The sequence below is a fragment of the Microcaecilia unicolor genome, chromosome 3 (assembly GCF_901765095.1).
Source record: "Microcaecilia unicolor chromosome 3, aMicUni1.1, whole genome shotgun sequence".
NCBI classification, from domain to species: Eukaryota; Metazoa; Chordata; class Amphibia; order Gymnophiona; family Siphonopidae; genus Microcaecilia; species Microcaecilia unicolor.
Genome location: NC_044033.1, coordinates 205,576,465 through 205,593,906, shown reverse-complemented (window position 1 = coordinate 205,593,906; position 17,442 = coordinate 205,576,465). Strand labels below are relative to the sequence as shown.

Genomic DNA, 17,442 nt, shown 5'->3' with positions numbered 1-17,442 from the left:
GTAGCCAGACCTCACGGTGGGAGGGGGCCAGAGCCTGAGGTGGGAAGACACATTTTGGTCTGCCGCCGCCAATACCTTGGCTGGCAGGGGTCCCCAACCCCCGCCAGCTGAAGCGTTGTCCAGTGCTAGTCTCTGGCGCCGCCACGTTGCCTGCCCTGCTCTGTCTTCCCCTCACGTCCTGCATGCTCAGTTTCACTAAAAGGAGTGTGCCAGACGTGAGGGGAAGAGAGAGCAAGGCAGACACTGCAGCGGTGCTGCCGCAGACCAGCGCTGGACAAAGTCTTCAGCTGGTGGGGGATGGGGACCCCTGCCAGTCAACCAGGGGCCCACAGCAAATTTGGGGGGGCCCAGGTCCCCATGGCCCCACCTAGCTATACCACTGTATTCTTAAAAAAATTCCCTCCTACTTACTGAACCCAGCGAACCAGCAATGAATCAATATTTTAATACTAGCTGTAATCCCAGCTCTTAATGAAATCCAAAATTAAAACCAAAGTCACACAGTGCTCAGCACGGAGTTATGAGTTGGACTAAAAGACCAGAGATCCATCGAATCCAGTCTTCTTCACATACCTTTGTCTTGAGATTTTCTAAGTAGAGTGCGGGAAATACAAAGAGAATCATACCTATGGGGAAAAGGGAAACGCTAGTGAGCATCAGGTCATATGTGACAAATTAACTCAGCAAGAAGACAATGCTCAGTTTCATTAAAATGAGCGTGCATGGCTCTAAAAACAGGACAGAGTGCCAGGCAATGTCAGACCAGCGTGAGACAAACGCTTTAGCTGGCAGGGGTTGGGGACCCCCCAGCCAAGGTACCTTCCAGCAGCGGCAGTGGGGGAGGAACAGAGGCAGGAGGGCAACAGTGGGGAGGCAAGCCAAAATGTGCCCCCCTCCCTCCCCGTCGAGGTCTGGCTATACCCTGCAAACATAAAGGAATCCTGTTCAGAAGGAATGGATCCTCAGAAGCTTAGCGGAGATTGGGTGGCAGAGTCGGTGGTGGGAGGCGGGGCTAGTAGTTGGGAGGCAGGGCTAGTGCTGGGCAGACTTCTACAGTCTGTGCCCTGAAAATGGCAGATACAAATCAAGGTCAGGTATACACATAAAGTAGCACATATGAGTTTATCTTGTTGGGCAGACTGGATGGACCGTACAGGTCTTTCTCTGCCATCATCTACTATGTTACTATCAGGCTTATTTTTGAAAGAGAAGGGCGTCCATCTTTCGACACTAATCGGGAGATGGGTGTCCTTCTCTCAGGGTCGCCTAAATCGGCATAATCGAAAGCCGATTTTGGGCGTCCTCAACTGCTTTCTGTCGCAGGGACGACCAAAGCTTACGGGGGGGGGGGGTGTCGGAAGCAGGGCCGGTCTTAGCAAGTGCGGGGCCCTATGCAGACCAATTTGATGGGGCCCCACCCTAGCCCTGCCCCCATCTTTGCTCCACCCCCACCCTAGCTCCACCCCCACCCTAGCTCCAGGGCCGGCTACCCCTCCCTCCGAGCTCCCGGGCCGCTCCCTCCGAGCTCCAAGGCCCCCAGCTGCAATGCCCCCCTCCCTCCCAGCTCCAAGGCCCCCCTCCCTCACTCCCGGTCATTTTTTTACAAAACCCCCCTCCAAAATCCAGTACTAGGTATGCCGAGAATACAAAACACTCAGGACCTATAGAGCAATTCTACCATACCATAAGCAGTCATTTCTACAAATCACACAAAGAAAAGGAAAACATCTTAAAACACTACAGTGGGCACTAGAACATCAATCCACCTATTGTAAAATGAAACCAGACAGAATAGTACAGATCGTCGATCCTGCACAGTCAATGCCAACTGAAAGCCATGTCTTTTTCACAAACACAGATACACCCTAATCCACTATAGAATAAGTAGTAATATTTAAACTTTCTATTTAGACAAAAATTAAACTGAACCCCCAAGATGCCAGACTCTGCATACAATGCAACACCACAGAAACAGAAAATGTCCCCTAGTACTGTGCAAAATATAAAGACAGCAGATGTAAATTTGAAAAAAAAACTAACAAATACCAATCACCACTTTACAAATTAACAAATAGAAATAAAACAAATATAGAAAATAAAATAATACCATTTTATTGGACTAATAGATTTAGCTTTCAGAGGCCAAAACATCCTTCCTCAGGTCAATATAGTATAGTACTCTTACAGTATCCTATCCTGACCTGAGGAAGGGCGTTTTGTTCTCCGAAAGTTTGCCAAAATGTATTAAAATTAGTCCAATAAAAAGATTGCCTTGTTTACATGTTCTATTATAAATATTTATTAACACATCTACAATACTACTTTATCCTAGAGCAAAAAAAAATAAAAATATATATTTTATTTACAGTTTGTTGTCTCTGGTTTCTGCTTTCCTCATCTTCTTTTCACTGTCTTCTTTCCATCCAGCATCTGTCTTCGGTCTCTCTCTGCCATCCAGTGTCTGCCCTCTCTGCTGTCCCCTCCATCCAATGTCTGCCTTCTCTCCCTGCCCCTTCCATCCACATCTGCCCTCTATCTCTGTCCCTTCTATGATCCATCCACCATCTGCCCCTGTCTGCCCTCTCTCTCTCCCCCATCCATTCACTGTCTGCCCTTTCTATCCCTTCCATCCACTGTCTGCCCTTTCTCTCTGCCCCTTCAATCCACAATTTGCCCTCCCTCTCCCATCCATCCAGGGTTTGCCCTCCCTCTCGCTCCCCCATCCAGGATCTGCCCCTCTCTCCACCCCTTTTTTTCAGCCCCCAGTTCCAGCCCCACTATCCCACCAGTCCCCCATTTCAGCCCCAGCCCTTCTCTCCCACCAGTCCTGAGCTTCAGCCCCCCAGCCACTTCTCCCTGTCCCCTTTTCAGCCCCCAGTCCCCAGTTTCAGCCCCTGCCCCTTTTCAGCCTCCAGTCCCAGTACTAGCCCCCTTATCCCACCTACCCTCCTTTTCAGCCCCCAGTTCCAGCCCCCTTCATCCACATGCCTTGTATTAGGGCCCCCCTTTTCAGAACCATTCTCCCACCTGACCCACGCATGCCCCATTTTCCCACCAACCCCAGGCATGGCCCCCATTTTCCCATATGGCCCCTTCTCAGACCCCAGTGCCAGTCCCCTTCTCCCATCCAAGAACCCCCTCCCCAGTCTCCTTCTCCCATCCAAGAACCCCAGTCCCCTCCCCACCCGTCCCCTTCAACCATCCAAGAACCCCCTCCCACCCCCTTCTTCCATCCGTGAACCCCCTCCCCACCTCAGTCCCCTTCTCCCATCCAAGAACCCCAGTCCCCTCCCCACCCGTCCCCTTCTCCCATCCGAAAATCCCCTCCCCACCCCCTTCTCCCATCCGTGAACCTCGCGTCTGCCCTACTAAAAATCTCTTTGACATCGTTCAGGCCTTTCCACATTAAGTCCCGCCCGCCCTCGCGGTAATTGGAAGTTACCTCAGAGGAGGGCAGGACTCAATGTGGGAAGGCCCAATGACATCGAAGAGATTTTTAGTAGCAGGGCAGACGCGAGGCGCTGCCTGCCACTCCGGCGCTTCAAAATCGTTTTTTTAAAGGTAGGACAGGTGGGAGCAGCAGGAACGGACTCGGAGCACCCGCCCCACCCGCTGACATCTGGGGCGGACCACCCCCACCACGCCGCCGTCATCACGCACCGTTGGGAGGGAGGACTGGAGGTCGTCGGGCGGTCGGGGTGGGGTGACCTGAGGCACGCCGCGCAGGGCCCCCCTGAGCGCGGGGCCCTATGCGGCCGCCTCGGTCGCCTCGCCTTAAGACCGGCCCTGGTCGGAAGCATAGCAAAGGCGGGACTGGGGTGTGCTTAACACATGGGCGTCCTCAGCCGATAATGGAAAAAAGAAGGGTGTCCCTGATGAACACTTAGCCAACTTTACACTTGGTCCTTTTTTTTTTTACGACCAAGCCACAAAAATGTGCTCTAAATGACCGGATGACCACCGGAGGGACTTTTATGTGCTTACCAACGTTCAGATATAGGGCTGGACAGTTGTATCGGTCTTGTAGAAGGTAGGAGACTATTTGACGAGGATCCACAAGGAGTCCATATCTAGGGAAGACACAAAATGAGGAGGTGATGTGAATTCCAGAGTAATGTAATTGCTTACCTGTATGAACAAAGTATAGGTTATGTGCTTATTATTTCATAGATGCAGCAGTTATGCAGATGCTTTTTCCCTTTGCAGCCTCGCTCATCTAAGTGGGAGCGAAACGCTGGACAACATTGGTCCCGAGGAGTGCCTTGAGCGGAACATGAGACTGACAGATGACTGCATTAAGCTTTGGACTGAGCATGTTTTTGAACATATTTGAGTATTTGACATCTGACGTTATTGGGAGGTGATTTTGCATGTCTTTCTATAACTTTTGAAGCAAAATATTGGACAACACAGGAAGGTTTTTTAGCCAATGATGAGGAACAGATCATATTGACCGCTGTATAGGTCATTTTGATCACCAGTAGCTCCTCGAGGTGTTTTCCTTCATTTAGTTGTAAAGTGCTTCACTTTCATGTATACTGGGCAGATTTTTACGGTCTATGCCCTGATCATGACTGAATAGATAGGGATGGGCTTGAGTGTAAATTTAAGTCTGTGCCCTGAGAATGGCAAGGACAAATCAAACTCGGGTATAAAGTATCACATACCATGTAAAATGAGTTTATCTTGTTGGGCAGACTGGATGGACCATTCAGGTCTTTATCTGCCGTCATTTACTATGTTACTTGGGTCACTTTTGTTGCTTACCTGTAACTGGGGTTCTCCATAGACTGCTGGAGAATGCAGATACACTAATGGGTGATGTCATCTTGACAGCTCCCCATAGCAGGGTTTTCTCATAGCTTCAGAGGAGCTCTCCTGAGCATGTGCTGGGATTCCCATGCTAAGTTCTACCCTCCCCCTCCTCCTCCTCCTCCCACTTCAGTATGTATTTTAGTGACCTGCAGGAGAGTGGGGAAGGAGGGAGAGAAAGTGTATCTGCATTCCTCTGCTGTTTGTGAACAACCCCTGTTACAAGTAAGAAACAGTGCTTTCTCCATTGACAGCCAGAGGAATGCAGCCAAACTAATGGGTGATTGTAGAGCTTAGGGATGCTAGGGGATGAATCAGAGAGGCAATCCAGAGGAGAAGGTGGGGTGGCAGGAGGACAGTGGAGGAAGAATTAGGCATCCCTAAAACTATGCCACCTTAGTGTAAAGTTCAGAGCACCCTCCTCAGTATCTCAGTTAATTCCATAACACTATAAACTCATTATTTTGTCATCTCCTTCAATGTCAGAAATAAACTGAAAAACCTCACACAGATGGAAGAGTTTTGTTTTTGCGTCTGTTCCACAGTGTGAAAAAAACCCCCAATATCAGGGTACTGATGAAACTACTGTGCACAGGAAGGGTCGTGCATGCTCAGCTCAGCACATTTGTGCCTCTGACCTGAGCCGGTTTGCTTTCACTTTACCTATAATGTTAGATTTAAGAAACCTGCTAGAAATCAAGAAAGCAGAAATTGCTGTTTCAGATTCCTGATGCTGCACAACCCCAGAACATGCATTTCATAAACACAACCAACAGTTTTCTGGTTAACTCAAAAACTATACGGGGGGGGGGGGGGGGGGGGGGGAGGGGTTACTTTTTACTCTGTCAGCATGATTTTTTTGTTTCCTTACTAGAGATACTTACTTGGTGAAGTTTTCTAGGCACATCTGAATATGAATGAGGACCTGAAAAAAGATAGCATATTAGAGTGAGGTGAAAGGAACCATGTTGGCTGGGAATAGAACACAACTGAATTTCTCAGGCTCAAAATATAATTGCCAGGAAGGTGGAATAAAGCAAACAGAGAGGGTAATACAGCATACACAGAAAGTACACGAACAAAAGAAGCAAAACTGGGCCTTCAAGATTGAGACAACAGGAGTCCTTTATTAAGAAGAGACCCGACACGGGCCGTGTTTCGGCGTCAACAATGCCTGCCTCAGGGGTCTAATAATAAAATGCATATAAATATAGAATAACATGAACATGAAGATAAAAATAAACATAAACAATATTAAAAAATTAACATTATTTTAAAGAAATTATAAATTAAATTGAACATAGAAAAAATATTATAATAATAAAAACATCACCATAGGAAATTTGTGTAAAAGAGACATTGCGGCATGATAATTAAGATGTAGAGATATCCTTTTTCGATTGTTATGTTCTACAAACAGGAAACTGATATTGTAGAATTTAGGCTTAAGGTGTTACGTCTGTGATGAAAACATACATGCAATAGTGATACAATTGAAAATGGATATTTTAGATACCATACTTAAAGTATGATACTTGATGACTATGGTATTGTTAACAATAGATCAAACTTCTATCCAGACTTAGCACTCTGTATTTAAAGATGTTACACTATGCGTTTCCTGCTTTTATCTCCTGCTAATATTTCCCCTCTCTCTATAGGATTTCAATTTCCCCATTTTGCATACCTCATAATCACACTTCGGTAAGAATGCCCTCTATTTCTTTTGTTAAAATTAAAAAGATGGTCACCCATCCATCCATCAATTCCTTAAGGACTTTCCTAAAACTCCCTTAATATGCATAAATGTTTTCAAATGATCCTCAATATTTTCAAATCGAACATGGCACACAACTAAGTGGTGTAATTCTTATTCACATCTGTATCTGTTAATTTGATTTGCCATTTATCTTAATTCAATATTCTTAAATCGAATATGGCACACAATTAAGTATTATATAACAAGTTAAATTCATATTTACATCTGTATTGTTAATTTGATTTATCATTTATCTTAATTGGATATGGATGTCTATTTTATTATGTATGTACTTGGTCCCTGTTGATTGATGTTTTGATTGTTTGTTCCTAATTATTTAGAATGTCATTTTTATGCTCATTTCTTAATTATCATGCCGCAATGTCTCTTTTACACAAATTTCCTATGGTGATGTTTTTATTATTATTATTTATTTTCTATGTTCAGTTTAATTTATATTTATAATTTCTTAAAAATAATGTTTATTTCTTAATATTGTTTATGTTTATTTTTATCTTCATGTTCATGTTATTCTATATTTATATGTGTTTTATTATTAGGCCCCTGAGGCAGGCATTGTTGACGCCGAAACACAGCCCGTGTCGGGTCTCTTCTTAATAAAGGACTCCTGTTGTCTCAGTCTTGAAGGCCCAGTTTTGCTTCTTTTGTTCAGGAAGGTGGAATCCAATATCTATTTTGCAGGATTTCCTAATGAATTAAGACATACTTAATTTTCTCAGTGCCTCCTTGTAAGGTCTTTTGATTCAGACTTCAGCAGGTAACCTTCTGACCCTTCACCCTCTGTACCCTTTACCTACCAACAAGACTACCGATAAGTTGAAAATGCCTTGGTAGTTACTGAATCCAGATCCAGAGGTCAGCAGAGACTCGGTGAGAACATGACAGCTGAGAAACAAATACATGGATTACATGATTGTCTACTTGCTTTGAATCTGTTTCGGGTTTCTTTTCACTTTTAAAACCCGATTCACAAAGGAGGTTTCCTATTCTCTGCCTGTACAAAAAATGTTTAATAAATAAGGACCTTAATTAAACAGAATGAATCTATTCACTGTATCTATCTTGCTATCTCTCCACTTCATCTTATCTTGTACGGTTTCAGAATGATTATTTGGGCTTTCGTAATGAAGTTTACACTGTTTTAAAGATTAAAAATGCTTATAAAGTTGCCTCCTGAAAGGTTATTTTGCTATCATATACTAATATCACTTGTTGCAGGGGCACTAATGTTTATAAGATGATAAATTCATCATACTTCAATTTATAATAGGGTGCCTAAGCAGGAACATCACGTTGGACTGGATAGAGCAGAAGGCTCAGAACCAGGGAAGAATCAGGGAAGACAGTTCAAATCCCACTGTCTGAGGATAGAGAAATAACCTGAATATAACTTGCATTGAGCTACTAATGAAAAAGACATGGACTAAATTCAAATCCCTATAAGTGGATATATTGTGCCCTTATAAAACACGAACCGAAAGGTCCTGTACAAAGCTACACCTTCTCTGAGGCTGGAGTAACTCTGAGCAAGTGACAATTGGCAGTAACAGCCCAATATTCAGCTGTAGTGGTTAAGTTATATCCGGATATTGGCCGGAGTCGATATCTGAGTATAACGGTCAGAGCCGGGAGTTATCAGGATGAAGACAATATTCAGGGTTCATACCCAGATAACCACATGAGTAACTTAGGACAGCTTTTTTTTCTATCCTAAGTTCTCTGGATAATGTCACTAAAAATCCAAGTGTGACCCTGGTTAGTGACACTTATTCGGGCAGCAACCACTAAATATCAGGCCACTGGAGAACCTGCATTTATGATTGTACAGGCTAAGTCAATTTTATAAGCACCCACTTGAACATGTGAAATGTTATTCTACACACTCAACTAACTTATAAAATCATCCCTTATAATCTTTCAGTTAAGACAACTGTATCATTTTTTAAGACCTCAGAATTTCTAAATCATCCATCGTTGTCTGCTGCTCAGCCACGGTCTTCTCCAGTTCCACAGAAACAGACATCTTACTGCAAGAGGGGACAGAAGATTTCCTTTTTCTCTTTATGTGGGACATTTTCTGACGTCCTCCTACAGAAAAAAAAAAAAGTCCACTGATGTCACCGTCTAACCCTCCCCACTGACATCTCAGATCAGATTCCGTTGATCGCCACTCAAAAATGTAATGTTTGTAACGAGAAAGTGCCATTATCCACAAAGTGTACAAATAATAGCCCTTCTCGCTGAGGTCGCTCTCAGGTAACTGATAATTTTGCGGGAATTATGAGGGTAAATTCAAAACACTTTTCTGCGTGAAAAGGGCTCACAAAAATTATGCAGTGTATAAGTATGGTGTCAACAAGATGGCACGTGCGTATAGAACACTAGCATAACCATCTTTCAACATGGTGTGCGTATAACGGAATCTAGGCACCTCGGCTCCATTAGGATCTTACCATGTGCCCTCTGAGACACACAGTTGGCTCGCATATGTGTACAGAAGCACATCACTTTGCTAAGATCATTTTCAAAGTAGAACTGTGCGTATGGTTTAGTTTTGAAAATTCTGTACGTTTGCAGAAAAAAAGCATGATGGCAATTCTGTAAGTACCCCCTCCATGTAAGCATCTGATGCAATGTAGGAGGCGCCTATTAAGTACATAAGTACATAAGTAATGCCATACTGGGAAAAGACCAAGGGTCCATCGAGCCCAGCATCCTGTCCACGACAGCGGCCAATCCAGGCCAAGGGCACCTGGCAAGCTTCCCAAACGTACAAACATTCTATACATGTTATTCCTGGAATTTTGGATTTTTCCAAGTCCGTTTAGTAGCGGTTTATGGACTTGTCCTTTAGGAAACCGTCCAACCCCTTTTTAAACTCTGCTAAGCTAACCGCCTTCACCACTTTCTCCGGCAACGAATTCCAGAGTTTAATTACACGTTGGGTGAAGAAAAAATTTCTCCGATTTGTTTTAAATTTACTACACTGTAGTTTCATCGCATGCCCCCTAGTCCTAGTATTTTTGGAAAGCGTGAACAGAAGCTTCACATCCACCTGTTCCACTCCACTCATTATTTTATATACCTCTACCAATGGCTTCTGGGGGCCTGGTGTAACCTGGCTTCAACGTGCCTTACATTTAAGAGGCTCGCAGTTACACCAGCCTTAGAGCTTGTATAACTCAGTTCGCCTATATGCATAACTTATGCTAGAAGTTGCGCACATAATGGGAGACACGCCCATGTTCACGTCCCCTTATAGAATAGCGCTTTGGGAGCTTACATGCATAAACGCAATTTTTTTGCGCATATGCCTCAGGCACCTGGTTATAGAATCATCCTATATGCATCTCCAATGCAGTTATAGAGTTGGAGACGGGGTGAGCATTTCAGCTTCGGAAAATTCTTAATTCAGATGATGTCCCACAGCTGCAAGTCGGAGGAGGTAGGTATGAATGCCAGGCACAGAGAGAGAGCACGAATGACACCAGCTGTTTTGGTGCAGTCGTTGTTACAGATAAGGTGACAAACAGGGCAGACAAAGATAGGAAACAGATAGACACTGCGAAGAATTCAACTTACTGAATTCAATACTGGTGCGAGCTTGCTGCAAGAATCATGTCCCAGGTGTCTACAAAGCAAGGCCGAGATCAGTCAGTTCCATTTGTAGATCCTCACAAACCTTGATTTTATGCATAAAGGTTCAATACTTTCTTTATTTAATTATATTGGATTCATTATCAGATGGTCAAATATGTCTCTGTCTATATCCTTCCCTTTCAGTTTCTAAATGAATAGACCGGTCTATTTTATAGACACTTGGATTTTATTAAGTGGTTGTCAAAATACATTTTTGAATTATTGAAATGGTGGTTTGGTGTGAAATAATTATATTCTTAGGACTGGATTTTCAGCCATATTAATGTAAGTACCACTGCCAGCTACCCTAACAGATGTACAGATAGCGTGGTCACTGTATAGGCATTATAAGTTTGATTTAATCCTGCTATTCAGCAACCTAAATCAAAGGTATAACTTATCCAGATAGTGTCTGAGTAGCATCAAAATCTGGATCATTTTTCAGCCTGCTTTTGCCCCAACCCACCCCTAATTTTTTTATATGGCTAGAATCAGGTCCTTCAGTCAGATTTTCTGCCTAATACTATCTGTAAAAGGTCTGAAACTCTTTGGTCTGAATATTGGCCAGTTAGGTTTTGAAACTGATATGAATACACATATTTGTCTACTTTTTTGGCACTACATAAGTATTTTGATTCTCACAAATAGAAACCGTTGAACATCCTTCATATATTTTTTTTTCCTTTTTATATATGCTCTTAATTATTAATCTATAAATTAACTAACACACTTCCCTAGGTAGTGCTCTTATCAAAGCCTACCCAGTTATAGTTAAACTACAAATAATACTATAGTGCTCAGCTGTGTAACATATCGATCACTCCGAATGACTGAACCATTTTTAATTCAGCCCACATCACTGCACTGAGGGCAAGATGCACTAAACTTTAACGACCCTTTAACGAAGACATTTTCAACCGTAGCATGCATTAAAGGCCTTTTTCCGACGAAGCTAGCAGCTAACGAAAACGGAATGCAAACGAGTAACTACCATTGAAATGTGGGCGATTCGAAATGCACTAACCATACCGACGATTGCACCGATTCATTTACCGCGATATATTTAACGTGAGGTCAGAGCTGTCATTAAGGCCTGAGCTGTCAAACAGACATGTCATAACACGTCCTTGTAGAGCGTGCATCTTTCACGCATATATAAGCGTGGCACACGCGTGTGCACAATTGTCGAAGTCATGGCTGCACAGGGAAGAAAGTCAAACTTCTCCGACATGGATGTACTCTGGTTGGCACAGCTCATCCAGGTCAACAAAAAGCGCCTTTTTCCCCGCCCTGGGAAAAAAAGAAACATCATAAAAATGGACCAAGGCTGGAAGGTCCTCCAACGCCTGTTTAATCGGCGGTCTTCATATCCGAGATCCGTAAGTATTGGCATTTCTGGACAACCTTATGTGCATGTAACAACCGGTGCTCCACATGTTTCTTGAACGAACTTGAGGGCTTTCTAACGAAGGTGTATAAATACTTGTGTTTTCCTCTTATGATATATGTCAAACTATTTTTGTTATTGTCATACATGTGGACGTTTGTTATGTGCGTGTAGGTGTTTTCTAGAAGATAGGGGTGGCGCAATGGAGCAGGACAGTATCACTGCTTGGTTTATACATAGGTATTAAAGATCTTTAATGAGAAGGAAATACCTATGTTTTGAAGCATAACAAGTTCGGGAGACTTGTGGGACTGTTTTTAAATGAGCACGAGCACATAATCACGTCTATCTCTCACTCCAATTGAAAAAAAATTACATCTTGTTGTGGAGCATGGAGAATAAATAAACCATCCCAAGATAAGTACTTCAGGTATATAATACTGATTGTTCACCACCATTAATCAGTATTCAATGTTATATGTTGGAGGAGGAAGGGACTCAGTGCAATGATGTGGGCTGAATTAACCATGGTTCAGTCATTCGGAGTGATCGAAATGTTGCACAGCTGAGCACTGTAGTAATATTTGTAGTTTAACTATAACTGGGTAGGCTTTGATAAGAACACTACCTAGGGAAGTGTGTTAGTTAATTTATAGATTAATAATTAAAAGCATATATAAAAAGGAAAAAAATATATGAAGGATGTTCAACGGTTTCTCTTTGTGAGAATCAAGGTCTGAATATTGAAACCAGGAAGGGAGAAGATACCCCAGGTACTGTATAGTGACTACATAAGTATTGCCACACTGGGACAGACCAAAGGTCCATCAAGCCCAGCTTCCTGTTTCCAACAGTGGCCAATCCAGGTCACAAGTACCTGGCAAGATCCCGAAAAAGTTCAATACATTTTATGCTGCTTATCCCAGAAATAAGCAGTGGATTTTCCCCAAGTCAATGTAATAATTGTCTATTGTCCAGACCTTTTTTAAACCCCCGCTAAGCTAACTGCCTTTACCACATTCTCTGTCAACGAATTCCAGAGTTTAATTACACATTGAGTGAAGAAACATTTTCTCTGAATCATTTACTATTACATATTTTGAGAGCAACAAATATATAAAACCAATACTACTGCCATACTAGCCAGTAATGTACAGTCTCATTGGAGTGTCTTCTCATTCTGAGCACAGGGATAGATTTGAGCTGTCACATAGCACACGCTACCTCTTCCAGCAGCTCTGTATTCCGCGATAATACACATCTTCATGGGAAGTCAGGCCAAAATAAAGCACTTCTCAGGAATGCTGATCTGGCATGCACATTGATCCTGAAGGAATCACTGTACAATTTTCTCTCTGATTCCAGCTCTTTCCACAGGTTATTTGGGGAAAGGGGGGCAATTTTCAAACTGTCCATGCACTTTTTACCCATGAGCTTTGCACCTAAAGTACTTTGAAACTGGCCATGGGTACAAATTATGTCTGGTGACTTGCATTTGCTTATTCTGTGAGTAAATGTTTGCTGAAAAGACATACCTATAGATTTGAAAATACCATCTCCTTGCATATTCTCCTCCTCCTCCCCCCCCCCCCCCCCAACCTAACCATAGCCCCAAGAATGCCTTCTGTCAACATGACTAAAGAACATGCTTTTAGCCACATCATGGGACAGTAATTTCCAGACCGCTGATTAATGCTAGTAATATAAGCTGTTTACCTGCAGATGTCACTTTGAAAATCATCCTCCTCAGGTCTAAGGTTCTTCAAGGTTTTCCTGCTGCTTGCTCTATGCCTACCTATAGGGTCTAATGCATGGCAAACAGACCTTTCTTGTACAGATATTTACTCTGGCATCTATTTCTCTTGCTCCCACCCACCTTCATCTCCTTCACATACACAAATACTCTTTCTCCTTCCTTCTGAAGGGAATTAAAAATAAACAAAAATTCCTTTCAGTTCATTAGAGGAGTAGCCTTTGTGGCTAGGAATTCCACACTCCCTCAGAGCCTAATTCAGGAAGGGGGGGGGCAGGGATCAGATAAGGAGGGCAACCACAAAACTCTAGTTCAGATACACCCACAGCTTTACCAGCAGAAGCAAGGCTAAAGGACATTCGTGCACAGGTCCAGAACATGGAAACGCTCACATTCAAGGCCCTGTCATCCTCTAGAGAATCATGAAAGGGTCAAAAAAAATCAATTATCTACAGATATATTTAGCACCTTATCCTCAGCAGAGTAGGAACAAAGTCTCAGAGGGCAAACATCTAAAGAAGCCATATATTACTAAGGCCTCGCATCCTGAATGGTCATAGAACAGCGAAGATAGGTGTTAGAACACCTTTGGGAAGAGAGGGGGGATTCTGTATAGGCCACCCAAAGCTGGACACGCAAGATTGGGTGCAGATCGCATTTGTGCGTGTAACTTCATTACCTAATTAGGTGAGCTAATCGTGTTAATTGGCAGTAATTAGGAGTTATGCGTGTATCTGCCCTGCATCCTATTCTACAACATGCACAACACCAAAGGGGGCGTGGCCATGGAAAGGTTCATGATGGGTCAGGGATGTTCTCAGAATTTAGGTGTGATGTTATAAAATACTGTTATTTGTGTACCTAACTACTTTTGTCAGGTGTAAAAGCTTGCAGCCAAAGGGGACCTTTCATAACGCGGGCTTACCATGTGCCAATCTGAAGCTACCACCAGCCCAACGCAGGTGCTGGCAGTAGTCCCAGTCCAGTGCACCCTATTTCCTGTGCTAGGGAAAATAGGTCCCTAGATTTTAGCGCAGCAGTTATCCAGTGGTAATCTGGAAGCGCCGTGCACTACTCCGTTCCTTTTATCTTGCTGCACCATATGCCTGAAATAGACTTCCTGAGCCGGTACGTCAAGCTCCATCTCTGGCCTTCTTCAAATCTAAGCTAAAAGCCCACCTTTTTGATGCTGCTTTTAACTCCTAACCCTTATTCACTTGTTCAGAACCCTTATGTTATCATCCTCCTTTAATATTCCCTTATCTCTTGTTTGTCCTGTTTGTCTGTCCTAATTAAATTGTAAGCTCTGTGACCAGGGACTGTCTCTTCATGTTCAAGTGTACAGCGCTGCGTACGTCTAGTAGCGCTATAGAAATGATAAGTAGTAGTAGTAAGTAGTACTCAGTTACCGCAGGATTAATGTGGGAGCCCTTACTGCCACCTCAATGGGTGGCATTAAGCGCTCCTCCCCTCCCGCATGGCCATTTCTTTTTTTGGCCTTTTTACCCACTGCATTAAAAAGGGCCTCAGTGCGCAACAAAAATGGTCGCTGCCGCTACCTGCTACCACTACCACAGGGCCCCTTTTACCACATCTCATCTCATGGTTTCCACTATCATCTTTATGCTGACGACACCCAGCTGTATCTCTCCACACCAGACATCACCGCGGAAACCCAGGCCAAAGTATCGGCCTGCTTATCCGACATTGCTGCCTGGATGTCCAACCGCCACCTGAAACTGAACATGGCCAAGACTGAACTTATTGTTTTCCCACCCAAACCCACTTCTCCTCTCCCGTCACTCTCTATCTCAGTTGATAACACCCTCATCATCCCCGTCTCATCTGCCCACAACCTCGGTGTCATCTTCGACTCCTCCCTCTCCTTCTCTGTGCATATCCAGCAGATAGCCAAGACCTGTCGCTTCTTCCTCTACAACAATAGCAAAATTTGCCCCTTCCTCTCTGAGCACACCACCCAAACTCTCATCCACTCTCTCATTACCTCTCGCCTTGACTACTGCAACCTACTCCTCACCGGCCTCCCACTTAGCCACCTATCCCCCCTTCAGTCCATCCAGAATTCTGCCGCACGTCTTATCTTCCGCCTTGACCGATATACTCATATCACCCCTCTCCTCAAGTCACTTCACTGGTTTCCGATCAGATACCGCAAACAGTTCAAGCTTCTCCTACTAACCTACAAATGCACTCGATCTGCAGTCCCTCCTTACCTCTCTACCCTCATCTCCCCTTACGTCCCTGCCCGTAACCTCTGCTCTCAAGACAAATCCCTCCTTTCAGTACCCTTCTCCACCACCGCCAACTCTAGGCTCCGCCCTTTCTGCCTCGCCTCACCCCATGCTTGGAACAAACTCCCTGAGCCCATACGCCAGGCCCCCTCCCTACCCATCTTCAAATCATTGCTCAAAGCCCTTCAATGTCGCTTTCGGCACCTAATCACAACACCTCTACTCAGGAAATCCAGACTACCCCAACTTGACATTTTGTCCTTTAGATTGTAAGCTCTTCTGAGCAGGGACCGTCCTTAGTTATTAATTTGTACAGCGCTGCGTAACCCTAGTAGCGCTCTAGAAATGTTAAGTAGTAGTAGTAGCTTGGTAAAAGGGCCCTGTGGCAAAACAGTGGGTTTCCAAGCCTGTGAACTGTATTAATTATTTCATGAAGTGCATTTCCCTTGTTTGGTCAGCAGATGGTGACTGTATTTTTTTTTTTTTTTTGTAAAGCTTTCAGACAGGAAAAAAAATGTCACTTTTGTAAGTGTGAGGTCATCTTTAGTCTCAGATAGGGAGAGGAAAGAGTAAGATCTCTTCACTGAGGCCCTATGAGCAGTTATATTTCCTGAACTCCCCAGGTACTACTCAAGTAGTAAACAAATGTTTAGTTAGTTTTAATATTGTTACCTGTTATTGTTGCTATATTTTCACCATTTTCCTCTTACCATTCACTGTTCAATTTCCTGACAATAAACCTTATTAGTTTATTAACTCTGCTGCCTTGACTAAGAATCCTGGTGGTTTGTGTTTTGGTCTGTAGGTGCTTTCTGGGAACTATGGGACCCAAGGGATTGTGGCCTCAGTGTCCTTAGAAACCACCGGGTGGAAGGGTATGTCAGTGTAGAGCATGTGCACAGGTGCTAGCAGACCTGAGTAGTGCTGGGACAGACACTTCAGGTGGCCGCAGGGTTAGCCTTACTACAGATGGGCTCTAGGCATTTCATGACAGGCCCCAAAGTTAGGCACAATATGTGCATTAAGCTAGTATTCTGTAAAGGTAATTCCAAGTGGAGTGCCCTAGTGTCGATCATCCCAGCACCTAACTTTGGCCATCATTTATTGAATCTCTCACTCTCTTGACAGCAGATCCCAGAATATTTGTCTATGAGAAACAAGCTTTGGTGCTTGTATTCATCTACAGCAGGAGGCAAATTTGCACTGCACTTCCCAAGTTAAGGGAATTGTGTACACAGCATGCTCCCCACGAAGATGTTGACACTGAAAGTAACATACTATGCTATGACATGTATTGTCATTTGAATATGTTCACGGCTATATAAATACATAAATAATGCACTATTATCTTCTTTTCAGCCCTTTGCCACTAGAGGGGACTTCATGTAACTTTCCAAACAGTGAGTTAATGTGGAATAATATGAATCAGCTAAGAAAATTACTCTTAGTTCAAAATTTCCCAGCCCTGTCCTGAAGGCACAGCTAACCAGTTAGGTTTTCAGGCCTGCCGCAATGAGGATACACCTTGGATACCTGTTATTTGGCAATCCTAGATGGTTGGACTTTCTGACAGAGTTACACAAAATCTCCAGTTGGCCCATAATACGATTATTGTTGGCTGTTGTATGCTGTACAAACATGCGTGGGATAAGCACAAAGGAATCCTGTTTAGAAGGACTGGATCCACGGAATCTTAGCGGAGATTAGGTGGTGACGCTGGTAATTGGGAAGCAAAACCGGTGCTGGGCAGACTTCTACGGTCTACACCCTGATCATGACTGAATAGACAGGGATGGACTGGAGTGTAAATTTTAAGGGG

General features: G+C 43.7%; 1 protein-coding gene across 2 annotated transcripts in view; it reads right to left on the bottom strand.

Annotated features, from left to right (window-relative positions):
* LOC115466157 (diacylglycerol O-acyltransferase 1-like) overlaps positions 1-10,223 on the bottom strand; it is a 35,572-nt gene extending 25,349 nt beyond the window's left edge. For both annotated transcript variants that reach the window (XM_030197233.1, XM_030197234.1), the window contains exons 1-6: positions 10,175-10,223; positions 8,542-8,680; positions 7,390-7,477; positions 5,697-5,737; positions 3,985-4,070; positions 574-626 (exon numbers count right to left, since the gene is read on the bottom strand). In XM_030197233.1, the coding sequence (XP_030053093.1) occupies positions 574-626; positions 3,985-4,070; positions 5,697-5,737; positions 7,390-7,477; positions 8,542-8,666 (393 nt within the window). In that variant the 5' untranslated portion in view covers positions 8,667-8,680; positions 10,175-10,223. The remainder of the gene's footprint in view (positions 1-573; positions 627-3,984; positions 4,071-5,696; positions 5,738-7,389; positions 7,478-8,541; positions 8,681-10,174) is intronic.
* Between the last annotated feature and the right edge of the window lie 7,219 nt (positions 10,224-17,442).